Source organism: Cupressus sempervirens, chromosome 9, assembly GCF_028749045.1.
Source record: "Cupressus sempervirens isolate cs-2001-9-10 chromosome 9, ASM2874904v1, whole genome shotgun sequence".
NCBI lineage: Eukaryota > Viridiplantae > Streptophyta > Pinopsida > Cupressales > Cupressaceae > Cupressus > Cupressus sempervirens.
Genome location: NC_143126.1, coordinates 734,685,077 through 734,708,114, shown reverse-complemented (window position 1 = coordinate 734,708,114; position 23,038 = coordinate 734,685,077). Strand labels below are relative to the sequence as shown.

At 36.4% G+C, this 23,038-nt stretch overlaps 1 protein-coding gene across 3 annotated transcripts in view; it reads left to right on the top strand.

Annotated features, from left to right (window-relative positions):
- ABH1 (ARM repeat superfamily protein) overlaps window positions 1–23,038 on the top strand; it is a 200,801-nt gene that overhangs the window by 34,374 nt on the left and 143,389 nt on the right. For all 3 annotated transcript variants that reach the window (XM_089801895.1, XM_089801893.1, XM_089801894.1), the window contains exons 4-5: window positions 201–257; window positions 15,246–15,317. In XM_089801895.1, coding sequence (XP_089658021.1) covers window positions 201–257; window positions 15,246–15,317 — 129 coding nt within the window. The remainder of the gene's footprint in view (window positions 1–200; window positions 258–15,245; window positions 15,318–23,038) is intronic.

Genomic DNA, 23,038 nt, shown 5'->3' with positions numbered 1-23,038 from the left:
TCAAATATCATGTATCCAGTTAATATTGTTTGTGTATTTTGATGAGAAATCATCAGAGAGAATCAATATTCTAACATATATTGTATCTCTGAGGATCTTGTAATTCTATCTTCGTTCAATTAAACTATGGTTGCAATGTGGGGAATTTTTTTGGTATTTTTACTTTGGTCACTAATCCCATGGTTGAATTCAATTTTCAGCTTGTCATACAATGCGCCGAAGAACTTCCACATAAGAGTACACTGTATGCTACTTTGGTAAGATGGATTCTTACTTGTTTACTAAGTTTTTCCTTGGAAGAACCTTAAATTGTTACTTAAAATGCAAGCATGTATTGTTAACAGGTCAGGCCGAACCTCATTCAGACCACCTGTGCAGATGTACATTTTTTTCTAATATTTTTTAATACAAATAAAGAAACAAAAAAACGTTTACAAGTTAATTAATAGAAAAAAAGGACTGAGTAAATTTTAAATGCTTGTTTAGTAATTATGGTTCATATATTCTGAAATTATTTGCACTTTTTGTGAGCCGAACTGAGCTGGTATTTATGCCAAACTTTGAATCATTTTACTTTGCACTCACACCAAACTTTTGGCACGTGGCCAATGTGATCATAATAATGACTTTCTGACATTTAAGTAGACTAAATAGTATGCTATTACCTCTTAAGTTTTAGTTTGTATTCCAGAAAATTTTTAACTGTGGAAAAGTTATGGACTTTTTAATCAGTTCAAAATTTGGCTCCCGATAATTTTGCAAGTGCTCAGGTTGAACAATTGGGCATGTCAAAAGTGCATGTTATTAGAGTTTCTTTTTAGTACCAGCTACTCTAATATTTGGAATCTTGTCAATTGAATTCATATTCTCCATATCTTCCTGTGCTTGGTGTCTGTTGCCATATTCTTTCTTTAAATTTTATTCTTCATTTTCTCTACTGGTGCTGGAGTTGAAGCCTCCTTTGCGATTCATAGCTTGATAATCTCCAGGATGAGCAACCTGGGTATCTTTAGTAGGCTGATCTAGACCAACAGTTGAATAATGGTAAAATGAGCAAATATTGGCTCATGATATGATCGAGAACAAAGTTTTCTAGGGGCACCAAAAGCGGTACCAATGTATATTAGAACACGTGACAGACTATCTCACATGCAAAATCCCTAGAGCAATTATCATTTACTAAAAATAGTAGAACGTTTGTGAACTTTATAAGTCACAATCTTGCTTCTTCAAGATATGTTTTTATCCTAATCTGAATTGTTTCCTTTCTTAAGTGTAGTATTGAATATTAGAGTTAAATCTCTCTATTTCTGTTTCTCTCTCTTTCTTAGATGTACTTCTATTTCTAATGGTCACTCTTCTTCTATGTTTCCATATTCTCTCTCTGTTCAATATGGAAACGTTCTCCTTCTCTCTTCAGAATGTTTCTATTTCTTTCTCTTTGTTCGTTATAGAAACATTCTTGTGTATACTTTGTATATATAGATCATTTATGATCTCTCTTTAATAACACATTCATTATTTCACCATAATATGGTATTAGAGCTATTTTTTTTCAAAAATAATAATTTCATTTTTGAAAATTTCAGAGTTATTTTCGAAATAGGTTTTGAATTTTATTAATTTCTTTATGAAATTTTAGACTCTAGATTTTTGACATCCTTTGCTTGGGTGTGTTTAAAAATTTGTTTGCAGGGATATTTTTCTAAAATTTGTCTAAGGTCTATATTTTTTTTTTTTCTCTAGGTGACTTTTCTCCTACAACTCGTGTGTCATCTGCCTTTCCCCTTCTCACGTGACCAACTTCCTCTGAAAATGACTAGATTATTGGCGCTTTTGGGCATGCAATTGACAACCAAAACACCTGGAAGTAGAGAATGATGATAATGTTTGAGTACTGTTGCCTTGAGATGCTTGTTTAGGGTATTGACACTCGTCCTACCACCGTCGATGCTACCACAGACCAATATTGCAGAATATATAGAGCGGATTCCTTTGCAATTGTTTTGTTTGTTTTGAAGTTAGATTGACCATTAAGGGAGGGTATTAGAGTTAAATCTTTCTATTTCTGTCTCTTTCTTCCTTAGATTTACTTCTATTTCTAATGGTCACTCTTCTTCTACGTTTCCATATTCTCTCTCTCTCTCTCTCTCCCTCTCTTCAGAATGTATCTATTTCTCTCTCTTTGTTCATTAGAGAAACATTCATGTGTAAACTTGTATATATAAATCATTTATGATCTCTGTTTGATGACACATTCATTATTTTACAATAATATTCAAAACTTGAGAACGACCTTCATTTTCTAACTCTCAAATTACTTACTTGCAGAAATTAAAACCAGAAAATGACCTTCATTTTCCATTTTTGTTAGACTGCAATTCTAACAAATGAGAGCCACCAAACATAAATTTCCCATTGCTATTCCCTAGGAAGTATCTAATGCCTGCTATACCCTGATATCCCCTAAAAGCACCATCGAAATTCAGTTTCACACCTACTTTTGGAGGCAACTAGATGTGATTTATTTTTGTTTTTTTATTATCTTCCAGCCCTTTCAGAAGATGCAACTCAATCTATAATGTCACCTTTTGTGATATACTTGCAATTTATTTTGGAAATAAATTACATAATGGTAAGTAGAGAAATTTATAATTAGGTAACATCATGATGCAGGAGCATCCTAGGTGTAAGAGCAAGCTTGCATCACCCAAAAAAATTTCCTTTTTGTTTCTTGAATAAGGGTTGTCTCAGTGCAGAGTTGTTTTTGGAGGCTTGCTACTTAGTAAGTCAGTCATACGAGCTCGGAATGTCGTAATTTAAGAGATGGATGTTCATCTTGGATATATTAGCCTACCAGTTGAGGCTTACTGCCATATCATGAGTAGTCATGGATTTATTGCAGAGTTTTGGTGTGCAATTTTGGGATAAAAGTTTCAAGCTAAATTTTGAAGGACCCTAGAGGCCCCGGATGGGCTCCGAAATGGGGTCGCCTGGAGCTTGCATGGGTCGAGCTCTGTAGATCAGAAGTTGTAGATTCTAAAAAGGGGTTATATCAGAAAATCAGAGCAACAGTTTGAAAGTTATGGCCTTCCGAAGTTGGGCCGACCCAAAATTTCCAAAATAAGTGTCAAAGGTGTATCGGGCTGGCTCTCTATGTAATTTTAGAGTTAATCGGTCTCAAGGGTTGGGGTTTGATGTCTAGAAATTTCTCGTGTGGTGTAAAAATGCCTATTTAAGGAATACTTGTACATTGTCTAGGACAACTCTTGGTGATAGTTCACAACTCTGTGTTGCAAATCCTTGTAAGGAAGGCGCCCATGTGGGTTTGCATATTGCATTTCAAAATTTTGTAATTCCACATTTGCGGCAATAATAAGAAGCCCATATTTGTTCTCACCAATTGTTGTTATTTATTTGTTTTTGTTATGCGTTTGTGGTATTAAGGGGAGCACCCTTCATCACATCATACTTTATCCCTTTTGCAAACAAAGTATCCTATAAGTATTGAATTCTATTCTTAGTTGTATTTCCTACAACCAACCATATTAGGAATTCAATGGGAAGGCATGGTAAACACGTAAATATTGTTCCTCACAATTAAGCCCGAGAAAGTGGAATAACCAACCTAGTCAATTCAACCCCTTGGTTCACAAGCTCACCAACTTTGGGTGGGCAACTTAATTGTGGAAAACCATTACTGTTGCACCTCCCGACCCCGTTTTCTCACTATTGAATGTCTATTTACCAATCTAAAGGTTCTTGATGAAGTAGCAATCAATACCTTGAATAATCTTATTTAGCAATCTTGTCATAAGAGATGATGAAAGTGAGGATGAAAGAGAAGAAGGAAATGTTGATCAAGCGGTAGTAGATGAAATTCTTAACCCAGAGGAGGAAAAGCTTTTTAAGGCCATTTCCAAGATTGGAAAAAGACCTAAGTTTGATGTTTCAACATTTTTAGGAAATCTTAACCGAGAGGAATTGATCGATTGGATCATTGAATTGGAAGAGTACTTTGAATATGAAGTTATTGAAGATTCAAATAGTTTGCAAAGGCCAAACTGAAGTGTCACGCAAAGATTTGGTGGCAAGAGATCCAATTGGAGCGAAATAGAAGAGGGAAGGACAAAATCACCAAATGAGATTGAACGATAGCTAAAATGAAGCAATAGTTCATTTCCATTGGTTATGAGCTTGATCTACTAAAAAAAATGCAAGGGTTGAAGCAAGCGGGAAGATCTGTCCAGGAGTATACCAAGGAGTTCTATTGAGTTCTCATTAGAACCAGCCATGTAGAAGCTAATAAGGAGAAAGTCACCTGTTATCTTAATGGGTTAAGACCAAGCATTCAAGATGAGCTGAGTCTGGTTCAAATGACCAGTATTGAGGAGGCGTGCCAGTTTTCCCTAAGAGTTGAGGAGAAGCTGAGTAAAAAGTTTGATAAAAAGAATAGTGGAAGAGGTTGCGATAGAACATTTGGTGGATGGTCTTATGGAGGTCGAAATGATGATCAAAAGAACTAGGATGAGGCGAGCAGTAGCAGTCAGAACTAGAGGGGAAACAATTCCAATCGTTTCCATGATCAAAACAATAGAGATTAGAGAGAAAGAGGAAGAGGGCAAGGATATGGAAGGGGAGGTTTTTGTGGAAAATATTTTCACTGTGGAGAAGAAGGGCATAGAGCATTTGAATGTTCCTAGCGCCAAGGAAGTACTGATAGCAGAATTGAAGCCAGGCTAGAGTTGTGCATGGTGATGAAGTTGCCAATTCATTCCATTCGGAAGATGCTGAAAGAGGAGGAGTCCTAGTTAATAGGAGGGTCTTGCTGAGTGGAGAGAATGAGCTTGATTAATGGAGGAGTTTGTTTCGCACAAGGTGCAAATTTGAATATAAGTGTTGTGATTTGAATCATTGATGGTGGAAGCACTGACAATCTGGTATCAGAAAATGGTCACGAAGTTAAATCTCAAGAGGCAGAAATACCCACGTCCATATCGTATTGTTTGGGTGTAGGATGACCATAAGGTCATGGTCAATGAGCAATGCCTACAAGATTGGAAGCTACTAGGATGAGGTGCTTTGTGATATCATACCTATGGACATATGTCATATGTTGTTGGGTAGGCCGTGGCAGTTTGACAGGCATGCTGCACATGATGGGCGAGCAAATATCTACACTTTGACAAAGAATGGAGTGAAACATAAGTTGAAGCCATTGATGTATAAAGAAGAAAAGGTATGTAGTACTACCAAATTATGTTTTGTTGATGGAGTGGAGTTTCTCAAAAGTATGAAGTGTAAGCATATGTGTTTTGTTGTAATCCCCAAAGATGGTAAAGAAGTAGAGGAGGTACCTGCAGAAGTTGTAGATTTGTTGGGAGAGTTTCTTGATATCGTGTCAAATAATGTACCTGATGGATTACCCCCAGTGAGGAAGATCAATAACCAGATGGACTTGATCCTAGGAGCCAGTTTGCCAAACAAGGCAGCGCATAGAATCACACTAGCAGAAAGTGACGAGTTGAACAAACAAGTGCATGAGTTATTGCAGAAGGGGTTGATTCGGGAGAGCTTGAGTCCATGAGATCTACCAACAATATTAGCACCAAAGAAGAATGGGGAACAGAGGATGTGCACAATTCATGTGCTATCAACAAGATAACAATCAAGTATGGATTTTCGTTGCTGCAGATGGATGATATTATGGACTGTTTGAGTGGAGTTGTGTATTTCACAATGATAGATTTGAAAAGTGGGTACCATCAGATTCGAATCAGAGAAGGAGACGAGTGGAAGATTGCCTTCAAAACAAGGGAAGGATTATACGAGTGGTTAGTCATGCCTTTTGGGCTAACCAGTGCACCGAGTACTTTCATGAGGCTCATGAATGAGGTACCGAAGGAGTTTCTAGGCAAGTTTGTCATTGTTTACCTAGATGATATATTGATCTTTAGTAAGACATTGGAGGAACATTTGATGTACATTCGTAATGTTTGATAAGTTGAGGGAAGAAAAATTGCTGATAAATTTGAAGAAGTGCAATTTTGTGAAAAGTAGTTGGTATACTTGGGATTTGTAGTTTTAGTAGAACCTCTGAAAGTGGACCTTGAGAAAGTGAATGCCATCCTTGAATGGCCTACTTCAAGAAGTGCGACTTAGGTAAGATCATTCCGAGGCTTGACTAGTTTTTACATAAAGTTTATGAGAGGTTTTAGCAGTATTTGTGGACAAGTCTCGGATATAAAAAGGTGCATACTACTATGTTGACAAAAGAGAGGGTTTGGTTAGATAGAGCTCTTCAACCAATTAGAAATTCATGGATAAGTTTGGGTAATTCTATTGTTTCAGATGGATGGAAAGATATGAGAAACCAACCATTGGTTAACGTGATTGTAGTGTCACCCAAAGGGGGCAATGTTCTTGAAGGTAGTTGCTTTGTGAAGGTGAAGTGAAAGATTCACAATTCATTTCCAAAACTCTCATTGAGGCCATACTCCATAGAGATGGTGGGTAGTGAGCATGTAATTCAAGTGATTACGGATAATTAAAAAATTGCAAGGGTGCAGGTGCTTTGGTTGAGAGCTGCTATTGCCATATTTTTTGGACACAATGCACCGTATACTCTGTAAACTTGGTCATGCAACAAATTGGCACCCAAATAGATTGGGTGAAGCAAATTTACCGAGAGGGAGAGGAGATACAAATGTTTGTGACGAACCTCCATATGTCACAATCCATATTCAGATCATTCTCCAATTTGGAGTTGTTAAAGGTAAATTCAAATTGTAAATTTGTAATTAGTAAATGCAAAATTTCAAGTTTTATTTATTTAATTAAATTATTTGAATATATTTTATGTCATGTCCAATATTTATTGACATATTGTTATGATTAACTTAGGTGGCCGAGACCCGGTTCACTTCTCATACTATTGTTATGAGACTTGTTAAGGTGCAACATGCATTAAGCCAAATGGTTATTTCATCCCAATGGGGTATATAGAAGGCATCAAATTTAGAGAGGGCGCAAAAGGTCAAGGAATTGATCTTGGATGACGGTGGGATCGTGATTTGTATTAGATTTCATAGACCCTACCATAACTATGCTCCGCTTTGCTGATTTAGTTCAGCCTTGCTTCGGGGGATGTATATGATGGTATTGACACAATTGTTGAGAAGGTTAAACTTTCAGTACAAGCACATGAGGATGACCCCACAAAATGTGAAGCCTGCTATAATCAACTTGAATCAATCATTCATCATCATTGGGAAAAAATGACTACCCCATTGCACCTTTTTGCATATGCCTTATCTCCAAAGTACTATAGCAAGGAAGTACTTACTATGCCCAATAGACTAGTGCCTTGTGTGGATGAAGAAGTTGCTACTGGGTGCTACAACGTTTTTGCAAGACTCTTCCTAGACAAGGACATTCACAGAAAAGTTAGGACTGAATTTGTATTATTTGCTTTGAAACCAAACTTAGTCCTCTTGCAATAAAGGACCAATGTGACATGGGACCTGTCGCACGGTGGTACCTCTATGGTCAATCGTTCAAGCATCTACAACCTTTTGCTATCAAAATCCTCTCGCAAGTAAATTTTACTTCTTTTTAACTTTTATTTTGCCACATGTATTCTGCAATTCTTTAAATTGGTTTCATTTTTATGTTTTAGCTTAATCATTAATTTTGTAATTGTGAACATTGTCAAGGTTGCAAGTTCTTTTGCTGCTGAAAGGAATTGGAGTACATACTCCTTTATCCACTCAGTAAAGCATAACTGGTTGGGCTCTAAAAAGGATGAAGACTTGGTTTTCATTCATACCAACTTGCTTCTTTTGTAACGTAAGGAGGATCACTGCAAGGAAGGGGCCACCAAGTTTTGGGATGTAGAACTTAAGTGTGCAGATTTGGATGCAATGATTCAAGATCTTACCACAATCACGGATGATGATGTTGATAACATCATGACACATGGTGTATCTAGCACAAGTGGAACCAGTTTTGGCTCTAACGATCTTGAACTTGCAGCAGCTGGAGGAGATGGAGATGATGAGTATTTTGTGAATCCATATGATATGAATTCGGATTGATAAACATTGAATGATGAACTATATTTTGATTTTTTAGTTGTGACATTGGATGATAAATTATATTTTGATTTTGTAGTTGTGATGATTTGCTGATTTGGATTGGAATCATGAACATAGATGCATATGATATTCATATCATTGATATGGTTTATATTTTATAATCTTATTGAGTAGTTGAATATGTATTGGTGAAGATACAAACTAATAAATGTTTTAATATTCTATATTTTGATCCCCCCAAAAAATAAATCTTGCATCTGCTTTCTGATTCGCATCCGAATCAATAACTAAGGTAAGAACCAATGCACAACACTCCTTAAAAAACTGAAATTGAGTGTTTTGAATACATATGGAAATGCCTCTTTAAACTTTATCCCTTCCAAGAGTTTAAAAGATGTAAAGAGTTGGTTATTATATTGCTAACTTGGTATTATCAATGGCTCAATGTAAACAGCAAACAAATGATTATTGTCCAAATTGGAGCAAGATATGACTTTGTCCCTCATTTTTTTTTCGAAATTATTAGTCGTATAAAATTCAATTAACTTTGTAATGTTTCTATGTAGGTGGACATAATTAAATTTGCTCGCACACTTGATAGAGTTGCCAAGTTTGACCAATTGGGAAATGTGTTTGGAGTGAGAGGTTGTACAAGGAGGGCAATGAAGACCTTACAAAGTGCAAGTAGCCTATATGGTGTACGACTAGGTTATCATACAGTGAGTGCAAGGGCCATACAGTGAGTGCAGGGGCCAAACGTTATATGGTATCTTAGAAATTGTTGTCGGTAAATTTATAAAATAGCCAACGGGTAGATTAGCATGTTGTTAGTAAAGTTATAAAATAGCCGACGGGTAGATTAGTATCTGAATGGGCGTGACGGTTGAGTCACCCCTTCGGAATGGTATATGTGCATCGCTCGGAATGGTCTTTGGATCATTGTTGTAATCATCATTGGAAGCACTATGTAATCTCTTCGGTATATATGCGAATAATAAAAGAAGTACTACTGTCTTACATGTTCTTGTCTATTCTCTGTATGCACTAAACTATTTACCCCATATGCTAAACATTTGGCGCCGTTGCCCCATGGATCTGGAGCGAAGGCAAAGGAATGAAGACTAATGCCGAGTCAACTTAACAAAAATAAGAATAAGCTAAAGAAAAAAGATGAAATACGCACCAAACAAGGAAATTTAATTTTGGCACAACAGGCCGAACACAGATGGAGGTTTCAACAGATTGTCGACGGACATCGAAGCACGGAGGAATTGTTGGAAGGCGGTTGCATTTGGTGGAAGAAACAAGGGAGGAATTTCTTAACTTGTATACTCTGAGGGAAGAGAATCCAAACGAAAGGGAATTAACTCGCACGGCTCGGAGTGCCAAGGGAGCACGAGTGTGGAGTGAACTCTTCGTTTGCGATACACTTCCAAAACGAACAACTTTGCTTAACGGAGACCCTTTTTCACCAAGTAATGCGGCTGTTGGAAATAAGACGATCGTCCGAAACAACGCAAGTGTGCAGAACAACGCGTGTGCATAACAACGCAGGTGTGCAAAACAATGTGGGAGTGCAAAACAACACGGGTACACAACAAATACCTCCAACTCGAATAGTAATGGTTGGACTAAAGGAAAAATTGCCAAAGTTTGATGGTGATGGAATGGTCGATCCAATTAGACACTGTAAGACATGCAAAACAATTTGGACAGTGAATGGCGTAATCGACACAGATGAATGGGTCTAAAAATTTTCAGCAACCCTAAGCGGTGTAGCAATTGATTAGTTTGCCGATGCAGATCTCCAAAAATTAACTACATGGGCAGGAGTTAAAAATGAGTTTATCATTGAGTTTCAATTTTTGTGAGATGACAATGAGATCATAGCAGAAATCTACACCACAAAGCAAGGGAAAAATGAAACAGTCCGTATATATGCTAGAATACTAAAAGAATTAATAAATAAAATAGAAAGTAAGCCGGCAGATGGGCTGAAAAAGAGATGGTTCATTGAAAGACTATGCATACAATCGGGTGATGGACTTAGAGAGCGCACAAAAAACGAAAAAGAAGAAGAAAAGTAGCTCATCCGACTCAAATGATGCATCTTCGAAAGATAGTAGTGGTGATGAAAAGGACAACAAGAAGTTCCGAGCTTTCCAAAAAGATATAATGAGAATGATGAAGGAATTTTAGAATATGCATAAAGAGACGAAGGGAAACGAGCTATGGTGCACAGAATGCAAGATAGAAGGTCACACGAAGGGATCCTGCCCGAAAAACCAATTCTATGATATTTGTCAAATTATGGGACATTCCACAAAAGAATGCCCCTTCAATATGAAAACAAGAGGGCACCAACAAGTGCTCCTGACATAGGAGACTGCCGCATCAAGAGGGAGTGGAAACATCAACAATGTGGTGCCACTTCGGGTGGGTATAGAAATAATAGAAGAGGGCAAATCAACAATATCAACAACAATACTAACAATAATAATGGGAGCCGTAGCCGAATTCAGTACGATGCGAATGGCCGCCCGATGGTTCAATGCCGAGCATGCAATTTGTGGGGCCACTTTGCACAGAATTGTACATCAACAAATGCACCAAAGTTGTTATGCAGATGGTGCAGTCCTGGAGATCATGAAGATGCCAAGTGCATGAAATCAGGAGTGAATTTGATCAGCATCGGCGCGGACGAAGAAGTCTTGGCAATCACCCGTAAACAAGCAAAACTGTACCCCAACCCGACGGAAGAAAAGAAGAGATTGGAAGAAGTGCAGGCGGAAATTGAGAAAGCTACCACTATACGACCTTTTGGAAGCAGACAAGTACTGTACAGCTTAGACAAAGCAACCGTATGGATTTAGGAAAGGACCGTACGAACAAGCTAGGGTACCGTATGGTACCGTACGAACATGAGTACATCACCGTATGGTACATGAACAAAACTGTATGGCCACAGAGGGGGATACACATTGCCAAACAACACTATACGGTTAAGCAAGGTAACCGTACAGACAACCAGAAGAGGCTACCGTACGGACACACATGCACTGTCTGTGAAGGAGAAAACATCGTATGGCCTTTTGTACAGTAGAAGATAAACATAGGGCCGTACAGACATATAAAAGCATTATTGGGAGGAAGAAAGTACCGTATGTCTACGGAGCAATTAAAACAACAGAAAGACATGGAAGCGGCCATATGAAGATATTTTGTATGACCGTATGGCTCAAGGAAAGAAAACATCAAGCACCGTACATTATCAACATACATGAAAGTGAAAAGTGCAAAAGCTGTACAACCAAGAAAGAGAAGTTTGGATCGTACGACCAGGAGTTGAAAGAAGAAGTGGCTGTACGACCCTTGCAGGATCGGTGGGAGAATGAAGGAGGCATTGCCATATGATCAATCAGAGGGTTGGAAAAGATAGAATGACCATTATTAAAATGGGGGTAGAGGTGACTAATAAAAAAAAAGAAGACGACAAATAAAAAATGTTCAGAATGAATAACGCATGATGCCCAAGGGAAGGGAAAGACATAAATAAGTAGTAAAACATAAGTAGTGGCCAGAAGGAGTGTGGGATTGGAAGAAAATCACAAAAGTGGTGTATTCCATGGAATTTTGTGTGGCTTTGAGAGTACTAATGTTGCCCCCCTAGACCCCCAGTTGCTTTAGTTATCAGTCGTGGGAAGTAGGACCAGTTGATGAGACCTGGAGTTGCTGTAGGCTTGGGGTGTCTGTGTACTAGAGGTGGAGGGAACAACAGAGCAAGCCTTTCGAGAGGGGTGATACGCTTTGAGGCACTTGGAGTAGGTGTTGGACGTGAGGCTGACTTGGTGGATGCATACAGAGCTCGTAAGGAGTTGATCATCCAGTTGAAGGCAATACGACACTTGGCTCAGTGTACCCAGGAGTTGGAAGCAGAGAAAGTGGCATGGGTGGATATTTTGTAATTGTCATCCAGAGATGACTTTTCTTTTTTGGGGGGATGATGTTGTTGGTAAAGTTATAAAATAGCCGACAGGTGGATTAGCATCCGAAAGGATGCGTGACGATTGAGTCACGCCTTCGGAATGGTATATGTACATCGTCTGGAATGGACTTTGGATCATTGTTGTAATCATCATTGGAAGCACTATGTAATCTTTTTGGCATATATGCGAATAATAAAAGCAGTACTGTTGTGTTACATGTTCTTGTCTATTGTCTGTATGCATTAAACTATTTACCCCATATGGTAAACAAAAATGATGTACGGTAGGATTATGGAAATAAGGCTATTGTACGACATGCACTAAGTGGGTCGTACATACATGAAGTGAAACATGTATACATTGATATACACAGAGAATATATATAATTTGTTGCTCTAATAGTAGTTATAGTTGCAAATAATGATTAGATCCAATACTTGAATTTACATAGGCATCAGACAAGATTCGATGGATATACAACAATCGCAAAATGACAACATTTGTCGTATTTGACACATGGTGAGATATCCGCACAATACCTCCAACGATAGAATAGAGTGGTGTTGAACCACCAAAATTGCAATAGGCAGAATAGGGAGGGTCTTCCATCTCCGAAGTTGCAACGAGCAGAATAGGGAGTGTCTTCTAGCTTTGAAATTGTAGACAACTTCCTCAACCTTCAACCTCCAGAAACACAAAGAGAAATCAAATCCATTCCATGATCCATTGCAATGTCCATACATCTTCTTGTAAAGGCTTCCAAGAAGCATCTAGAGATTTACAAGTAGAGGTTGACAATATTATTTTACAAATCCGGGCCTCAATAATTAATCAATTAAATGTCCTTTATGATTTGATTTAATTCCTAGGGCTAGTTAATTAATTAATTATTACATTAAATTGGGGACATCACAAATTCACACTGCTCAAAGATTGCTTGCCCTCAAGCAATCCGTGATTGAACAAAATACCATTTGCTCTAGGATACCAAACCGACCGTGTAGGTGTAATGAGTGAATTGGCATACAACCTTCGCCCCGTCATACTGTCGACAAGATTCCGTTGTGATACTATGATATAAACATTATCGTGTTTGTAGTCTTCAGGATCCCAATCACGCCAGTCTTGAAATTTACTGATGTAATCCTTTGTGATCACCACTTGGGGGGGATAGACTTCATACTCATGTAATTGTTCCTTCAATAGATTCTTGGTAATGCCTCCACCTCTAGGTTCGTGATCCTGTTTATGTGACTCTAGATCATTACCCATATGCTTCGGAAGATTTTTAGCCTTGCTCTCCTTCTACACATTGATTTATTATGAGAGTCTACTTCGATATTGACTTGGTTGTCCTTTTGTTTCAAATCTGCTATTTTGTGTTGTTCCTTGACCTCAACAGTTTCTCCATTATCAACCTTATTTGAATTATCCATTATTTCTTCAATCTTCTGATTGACGTAAGACCTTTGTTGTTCTCCATCTAAAGTGACAATTAGAGTCTTTTGCTTGTCCATATCCTCTGATGTCTGTATGACTTCATCCTGTAGCCACTTATCAATCTCCTGCTTTAGACCATTGTTGAAGAGAATATTATGTGGAGACGACGGATACTTCATTCGCAATTCTATATAATCCCTCAAAGATATGTTGCTCTCCCATCTACCAATTATCCAATCCGAGATCGGTGTTTGCAAATCCTAATGCTTGGCCCTCAGAGTGGAAGTCATCATCAACGACCTTCTGCCTGCCAAGATGTTGAGTGTTTCCTTTGTCCGTTTGTGTATCTTTGTTGACTTTTTCTTAACTCTCTCAACATTTCACTCAAACCATCTTTCGGCACCATGATTTGAACTCTATACTTGATAGATGGACGAAATTAAAATTGCTCCCACACCCACCATTGTGGCCAAGTTCAACCAATTGGGAAGTGTGTTTGGAGTGAGAGACTGTACGGTGAGGGCAATGAAGACCGTATAGAGTGCAAGAAGCTTGTACGGTGTCAACCAGGTTATCGTACAATGAATGGAGGAGGGGCTAGACACTACGATGCCTTAAAAATGATGTATGGTAGGATGGGGATAATGCTGTCGTATGACATGCAGTCAGTGGGTCATACAAACATGAAGTGAAAGATGTATGCATTGATATACATAGAGAAGATATGTAATTTGTTGCTATAACATGTAACATAAGTTATAGTTGTAAACAATGATCAGATCCAATACTTGAACTTACATAGGCATCAGACAAGATCTGATGGATATACAATAGTCACAAAATGACAACGTTTGTTGAATTTGTCACACGGTGAGATATGCGTGCAATACCTCGAACGACAGAATAGGATGGCAATGAACCACTGAAATTGTAATAGGTAGAATAGGGAGGGTTTTCCACTTCCGAAACTGCAACAAGCAGAATAGGGAGGGTTTTCCACCTCCGAAACTGTGCACAACTTCCTCAACCTTCAGCCTTCGGAAACACAGAGAAAATTCAATCCAATCCATGATCCATAATAATGCCCAAACATCTCATAAAGGTCTCCAAGAAGCATCTAGAGATTTACAAGTAGAGGCCAACAATATTATTTATTAATTTCGGCCCCATTATTATTAATTTACCAAATGTCCTTTATGATTTAATTTAATTCCTATGGCCAATTAATTAATTATTAAATTAAATTGGGGACATCACAAGCTTCCAGACTAACTGTTACACTTGTGATAAATTAGTGCTCATAATGTTTTTGGTTTTCTCATAAAGCTTTAATATTGCTTTCGGAAAATATAGCAATTAGGAGTGCGCTCCTTAGAAGGTGTAAAATGGTGTTAATTGTCTCCATTGTCATTCTATGTATTTTATGGAGTTTTGTCATAATTTTTTATTGAAACAAACCAGCTTGCTTGATACTCTATTAAGCTATACATTGGCTTCAGCATGTTGTATAGTAATACATTTTCTTGTTGCCAATACTGCTAATGTTGCATATTTTCCATTCTGCTTTTGATATCTTTTCTCATTCTAACCATTTATATTTTGTTTTAGGATTTATTTTATGCTGTGAGAATCTTCCAGCTATTCCTTTGGGCAAGCTTTCCAAAACTTAAGTTAAGATAGTTCATTTTTTGTTGGTCTTGTAACTCTGAGTATTTGTTTTCAGGTTGGTTTATTGAACCTTGAAGATGAAGAATTTGGTAGGAAGGTTGTAGATACATCACATGCCAAATTGCAGGTATGAAGTCATCATTTTGTGATCTTTTTTTTCCATCTCTTTGATTGGGATGTCTATAATATTTGTGGAGAAGGTTGTGAGTGAGATTTAGGAGGTTGTTATAACTTAGTATTTCTGATGTTTGGCAAAGTATAGTTTCTTATTGTGTATTGCTCGGTCTTTAAATATCTCAATGTGACCTATTGTGGGAAATTCAAAATGTTTAGATACTGTCCTGAAGTTTGGTTTATGGCATTTTTAAAACAGTTGAAAGTATGGAGATAAAACTTCCATTAAATGAAGCTCAAATAATTGTAATATTATTTTGAATAGTCAAATGTGATAAATATATTATTTATGCTTTCAGTCAGCTTCTAAGTATATATTTCTTGTTTTATGGAATTTGAAGTGGGGGGATGGAGGGACAAGTTTTTAGGAAGGGGGAGGTTGACAAATAAATACACAGACAGACACACGTATGGACATGCACACACAGGTGCGCACACGCTCACCAGCTGAGCAGGGCAAGCGTATTGTAATTAGGGATCAAAAAAGATAGATTCTGGCAGGGTTAAATTCTTACCTGTAGCACAGGAATGTGAAGAGATAGGAGGTGGTCCTATTATAGGGTAGAGCAATTATGAAATGGGATAAACTACCAATAGGGAGATCAAAGAGATAGGAGGTTATAAACCTCAGAATCTTGTATCTCTAGGGAGATCCCAAGCATTTTCCCTATAGATGGTAGGAAGATTATCCTAACCATTCAGAAACTGCTGAACAAGAGATGAGTAGAGGGCCAGCCTTTCAATTTTTTTTTTTAACCCTTTCAAAAATATTCCTGGTTCTCTTTAATGTCCCTTGTTCGGCTAGGTTGGAATCTTGGGGACAATTTTGTCAATTTTCAATTATAAGGTGCTATGTCTCATAAAACTTATATTTCTCCTTTAGATTGCCAGAAGGAACTTGTGGAGTACTGATCTTCTTTATTGCAACTGTTCCTAACTTGTTATTTATGCAATAACAGAAGATGAAGTTTAATCTTTATCTCATTTCCTTAGACAATAGGATCTATCTGAATATGAATTTAATGTCATCTCTTCTAGTGTTAGCTTTTGGATGAGTAAACCTGCAAACAAATGTTAGAACAAAACAAATAATAAATTCAACTATAATATTCAAAGTGCAAGTGCATTTTATTTCTGACAATTCCTTAGGGGAAGTCTACCGGATTGGGTTTCCTAACCCTTGTGAGGATCTTCAGGATTCTGAATGACATAAGGTCAATTCTAGAACCATCCTTGGTTACTTCACCATCTTCTCTGGAGCGTGTCCATTAGAGTTTAATCTTGAGAGAGATATTCTCTATCAAAAACCTTTCACATATGCATATGTTGACACATCAGAATATTCTGGCACTATGGAGATTATATCAAATCACATTTAGCCAATTATGGAGATTATATCAATCACTCATACTGGCAGTACTATCTCAGTTAGCAATTCTTATGGAAGTTATACCAATCGCTCATACTAGCACTATGATCTTAGTTAACCATTCTTATGGAGATTATAACAATCACTCGTATTCACCACTATTATCTCAGTTAGCCATTCTTATGGAGATTATACCAATCGCTCATACTGGCACTATGAGATTCTATCAATTCCAATTAGCCATTCTTGTGGAGATTCTAAATTTCTCATGATGGAACAATGGGATTCTAAATGAAATTATCTGTCATTTTGAAATACTTATGTAAATACCAATTAATACTATCTATATAAGCATATCAGTTTAGTTATATAAATACTATTGATTCTGATATATCTATATAAATATATGAGTTAGTATATTAACTAACTAAAGAAATATTATCTTTGTTATATCTGATATATAATTATCATACGTTAGAATTCCTTTTAGTATGTAATAAATTATGTTGCTGCTATTTTTTGAGAGCACTCTGTTCCTGCACTGAATCATCTGGAATCCCGTGGGTTCCTTACTTTTATTTGTTCAATACTGCTGAGTCGGATGTTCCAATATCTTGTTTGTTTTGTTATTTTCTTTTTGTCCTTTGCAGCTAATCTTCTTACTGCTACGAGATCCTTCTACAGAAATGAATTGTTTTATTTTATCATTCTCTGGCAACTAGACTTATTGCTAAGATCTGGATATATCAAATATGTTATTGTCTGTAGATATGTAAACCTCCATGTTTGATTGGAGGATGTCGGTTGCCATAAGTCTAGCGTTTTTCTTGCACTGCCTTTCTATGTTCAGCTGGCTTAACTCCAGATGTCATTGAGCAATACCAAACTCATGTATTAATTAAGACACAGCATTTGTTGTACCAACCCTCAAAGATGTCTGTTGTTTTTCCCTGTTTTATATTCGTTATTGGCTGATGGCATTGTGTTGCCTGTATATGCATATATATATCCCTAAAGTTTGATTGTTAGCTGATAGGCTATTATACACCGAAGTCTGACTGGATTTGTAATGTCTTACCTGTAAAAACAGAATTGTCAGCCAAAAGACTGCCAGAAAATGGCGCATACATGATATCCCGTTAATTTGCTTTTTATAAAAGTTAATGCCCTTCATTGATGGGTCTTTCATCAATCGTGCTGCCTTGATTTTTATGTTAAAAAGTTTATACCTTTTGATAGGTATTTAATTGCCGAACAAGTTGGAACAAAAATGCCATCTGCAGTTTTGCGGAAGTACGATGATGCGTGGATGTATATTCCGAAATGCTGACTAAGATACGTATTCGATAGCATGATGATATACTTCCTCGCGCAGCGGTAATGCTTAGATATGACAATTATTTAATGTTTTATTTTTTACACAGACTTGCCTTGTGGTTCCATTTTGAGCACCAACATAGTAGAAAAACATAAAAAAGCAAGAACTCGACATCAGATATTAAACTGGGAGGGAAAAAAAAAAATCAACATTGATATAAAATTCGATGACTGTTATTCAAGTAACAGCAAAAAATTATTACAACATTAAACTATAGAAAATCAAGGACGCATGAGCACGAAGTTTGTGTGAATCAGATTGTTTAACTCTCTGCCAGAGAAAAAACAGAGACGGCTGCAAAAGTTGAAATACCACTGCATTAAAAACTGAGATGAATTAAAAAAAATATCAACAGGCAAAGTGGCGGTGAAAGAAAAATCTAATTGCCTCCTATCCTGTAGCAGGGAAGATAAGATTTATAAAGAAATGATAGCACACAATAAATGCTGCATTACAATTGTCAGAACAGTGGCGAAAAAGAGACATTCCATCGCTATGAAGATAAGGAAGGATTCAAATGCCTTTCCGTCCTGCAATTGTTGCTGATAAAGAGCGACCACCCAAAGACACTATAAAACAATGCGTAGGTCCCAACAGTCTTACCACAGTAGAGTGTGAGCAAATCTCCCATCTAGGCCATATCCGTGCTAGTGTTCAACTATAACTAGGTATGTATAGTATTTAGAATTCAAGTATCTCTCGTTCGTAAATAGATTCAGGCAACATACAATAGAAAACTGTATTTATCAAATAATGGATGACTTTTAATGGTGATTTCATGTCGGTTAAAAATCAGTGATAGTTAATCCATCCAAAGAAAGTGATGGGTCAGTGCTTGGCTCTTCAGTACGGATTTTTTTACTGAAATATGATTGTCTATGCCTTCTACCACAGACTAGCTGTGCAAAGTACACTTAAACCTGTGTGTTGCCCATGGCACATCTTTGAAGCTTAAAGATGGCATGTAATGCTTTGCTATTGTGTCAATCTGTTCACTGTACAGAAACAAAAGAATTATTCTGAGATGATTCAATCTATTTTGTTAAGAAATCTCACCTGGACATGTCAAAGAACACAATATTAGGGAAGGAAATACTTAGAATTGAAAACATAGCTATACTCAAATGTACTGGCACCCTCACTTTTTTTTGCCATACTGGCATACTTGAGTCACCAGACACAGATTTTAATTGCCTAAAATAAAAATAGGAATTGAATTTTTTTTATCTGGGTTAAAGATCCGTGGAAATGTAATAATTGCTACCACCTGTACATCTGAAGACTTAAAAAAAATTAGAGGCTGGGACTAATATATTGGTATCTAAGTTTCTAGGAAAACACAAAACAAAATATTAATCTGGCAACCAGTTCAAAACATGTTGACAGTAATTATGAATTACGTCTTCACTCTTTTGGTTTGATTAGTCTCTTGTGGAGAATTTCAAAATTCTCTACTGTGCATTTCATGTTTTAAATTCCAATTGAAGCATGCCGTCTATTAAAACAGAAAGTGCACAAATATTAAAGTAGCTGTCCTTTGTGAATAAGCTTTTATAATTTTATTCTTATTTATTTGCCTTAACAAACCTAATTAAGATATATATATCTATCCTAGTAGCAAACTATATAATATTTCCTATCCTTAAACCACCTATTCTCTCTGACCAGGCCTGCTCTGATTCAGTCCTCAGTGAGCCCTATTTTTATAATATGCAACTTGTGGAAGGCATCCTCCATAGATGTCATGTCCCCTCTTTAGTTCGATATGATATTTTCCGTGGATTTGCCTATTACAGACTCTCGTAGGCAGATGGTTTTGATGAGAGAGTCATTTTGGCGTTCATTTGGGGATTGGATGGCTTATTATGCTCTTGGAGATATTATTTTTTTATTATATTTTATCATTACTTTTTATATGGGGCCAAAATGTTATATTTTTCAGTTGAGTTGCACTTTTATTTTTATAAAGTTACCTTTTTATCTAAAAAGTGCAAATGGACTTCATAAGAATATTTCGGATGTCTCTAGAAAGTTAAGTGGCTTCTAGAGGAAGTTTCTAAAAAGTGAATAAATAGACCCTATGGGTCTTTCATTTGGGCATCTAAGTCTATTTTCTCAATTGTGTCTACTTGAGCATTTGTGGAGCCGGAAGGTCTGCAAGTATTCAGCTGAATCATTGGGAACGATACCTCCCAAGTGATTGCATAACTGAGGAGGTGAAAGATCCTTTGAAGGGTTGCTCTTTGGAAGTGGCATTCAGCCATTTCAAGTTGAGCTTATTTGGAGTCCGTAGACTTACCTGAGGGTTTGAGTTTTTGGCTGTAAAGCGAAAAAAGAAGATCTGGAAAAAAAGTCCAAAAAAGTAGATCCGAAAAAGTAGTTTGATAGGCATGTTCCAAAGAGTCATGTTCCCGTATGGACATGACTCTACATGGCCAAAGGCCACGTAGGGTCATGGCCATACGGGTTCATGATTCTTAGACTGACAATTGGTTAGTTAACCAATATAAATACTAAATCATAGCAATTGAAACTTTTAACGTAAGTATAGATTGGTAAACACAAAAACAGTGATTAGCATATAAATATATATGTATGTATGAGTATAAACCACAAAATCACATGCTTAGAATATGTATAGTATACTTCACTTCTATTGAAGCTATACTTTAACACTGCCTTTTAGCGAGGGAGAAGTGAAATACCAAGGATATCTTAAAAACTCAAAAGATATAATATTGTCAATATTAATGATATTCATTCACCAAGCAAATTATTTGACTATAACACTCTGAATGTAGTGACTTGTCAAATAACCAAAATCTCAATGTTATGAACAGTATCATAACATGTATTATGATCTCCGGAATTTCCAGATCAATAATTAGAATGATCATAATATGTTTGTTATCAGTGAATTCCGGTGTATCTAGATCAATACCAAAATTCATCATGATAATAGGCCTATCATTTGTAAGATCGTCACCTTACAATGATTACCTTCTAAATATATGTCTCTGAAAGATTGTCATCTTTCATTACATAGAGATCGTCATCTTTCATTACATATCTGATGCAACTATTCAACTAGAAGCATAAACACACATACAATTGAAAGTCTCAAATTTAATATTCAAAAACTACAATTTGGTCATACCATATTTTCCTTTGAAATGTTCCAATCTAACCTTGGCAAGAGGCTTGGTAAGAACATCTGCAGTTTGCTCATTAATACTTATGTGCGCTAATCTGATAACATCTCAATATACCATATCTCTGATTCAATATGCTTATATTGAAGAGAAAAACTGAATTTATAGATAATTGATTTATTTTTAGGTCTGAGTACAACATTGCATATATCATTTATGTATTCAAACTTTGGAAATGTATCACTCTCCCTTTGATTCCTCACTTTGGGATTCTCTTTTAAATTTATCCAATTTATCTCTTTGTCCAACAACTTAAAATGCAAGATTTTCATCCTTTTCATACTTAACTTGTGCTAGGGCTGCTTGAATTTTCTCCCGTTCCAGACAGATGTTATGAGTGTGACCAAATTTGTCACATTTGAAGCATTGTACTTTGGACCAATCTCTTTTCTTGTATGATTTGTTGAATTCTTTGTTGTTTTGATGAATTCCCTTTCTTTTTCCCTTATTATTGGTACTGATTTGAAGAACATGAAATTCTCCCTCTTGATTTGAAATGATTCCTCTTGTAATTTATCTTGACTCTTCTTGAGTGCATTCGTTTTTTAGTAGTTCAAACTTAGGAAGTTCTGGTCGAGAACTTAGTCCACAAATAAATGTCTCCCAAGATAGTGGTAGTCCTTTTAGGGCTATAATGCTGAGTTCTTTTTCATCTACTTGATTTCCAATGCTCACAAGTTGATCTTTCAATTTTGAGATTCTTAGGAAATAGGTCGTAATAGTTTTCCATTATTCATCTTCATGTATATTAGATCTTGCTTTAATGTTAGCAATCTGCTTGTGTTATTAATTTCGAAAGTATTCTTTATAGTGGAGAACATCTCAAAGACTGTCTTAGGATTTGCTATGGATGGAAGAATGTGATCTCTAACTGAATCTATGATGATCTTCATGGCTTTGTTGCATCTTTTCCAACTTGTTTTGTTTGGATCATTTTCTCGGATAGATTTATTTTCCTCTATTAATTCTTCGAACTCCGTTTCACATAGTACAATTATTACTCAGATTTTCCATGATGCAAAATTTGAAGCCCTTTCAGGTCTATCCTCTAATCTTACATGATTCACCATTTTGATTTGAAAAGATTTAAAATCTGATATTAACACTTCTGGAATTTAATCAAATATTATATCAGGGTTCTCTATCAGGATGGCTCTGATACCATGTAAAAGAATGAAGGATCTCTGATAGAGAGACACAGATATATGCTTTCAACTGTTCTGATTATTACTGCAGAAATATTGAGATGATATTTATCTAACTCAATATGTATGCTTACGGAATCTAAATTTGATTCAAGGCAGAGATATACTGTTTCAGGCTTATGTTATCGACCTAGAATAACTTGATAATGTTTATTGTTTATACTGCAGATTGTATCGCTGAAGGAAGGAGATCATTACCTTTGTGATTGATGATTCTCTTCACCGACGATAGTATATTAAATATAATAGCAAAGAGTCATGTTCCTATATGGACATGACTCTACGTGGCCAAAGGCTACATAGGGTCATGGCCATACGGGTTCATGATTCTTAGACTAACGATTGGTTAGTTAACCAATATAAATACTAAATCATAGCTATCAAAACTCTTAAGGTAAGTATAGATTAGTAAACACAAAAACAGTGATAGCATAAATATATATATATGTGTGTGTGTGTGTGTGTGAGTATAAATCATAGAATCATATACTTAGAATATGTATAGTATAC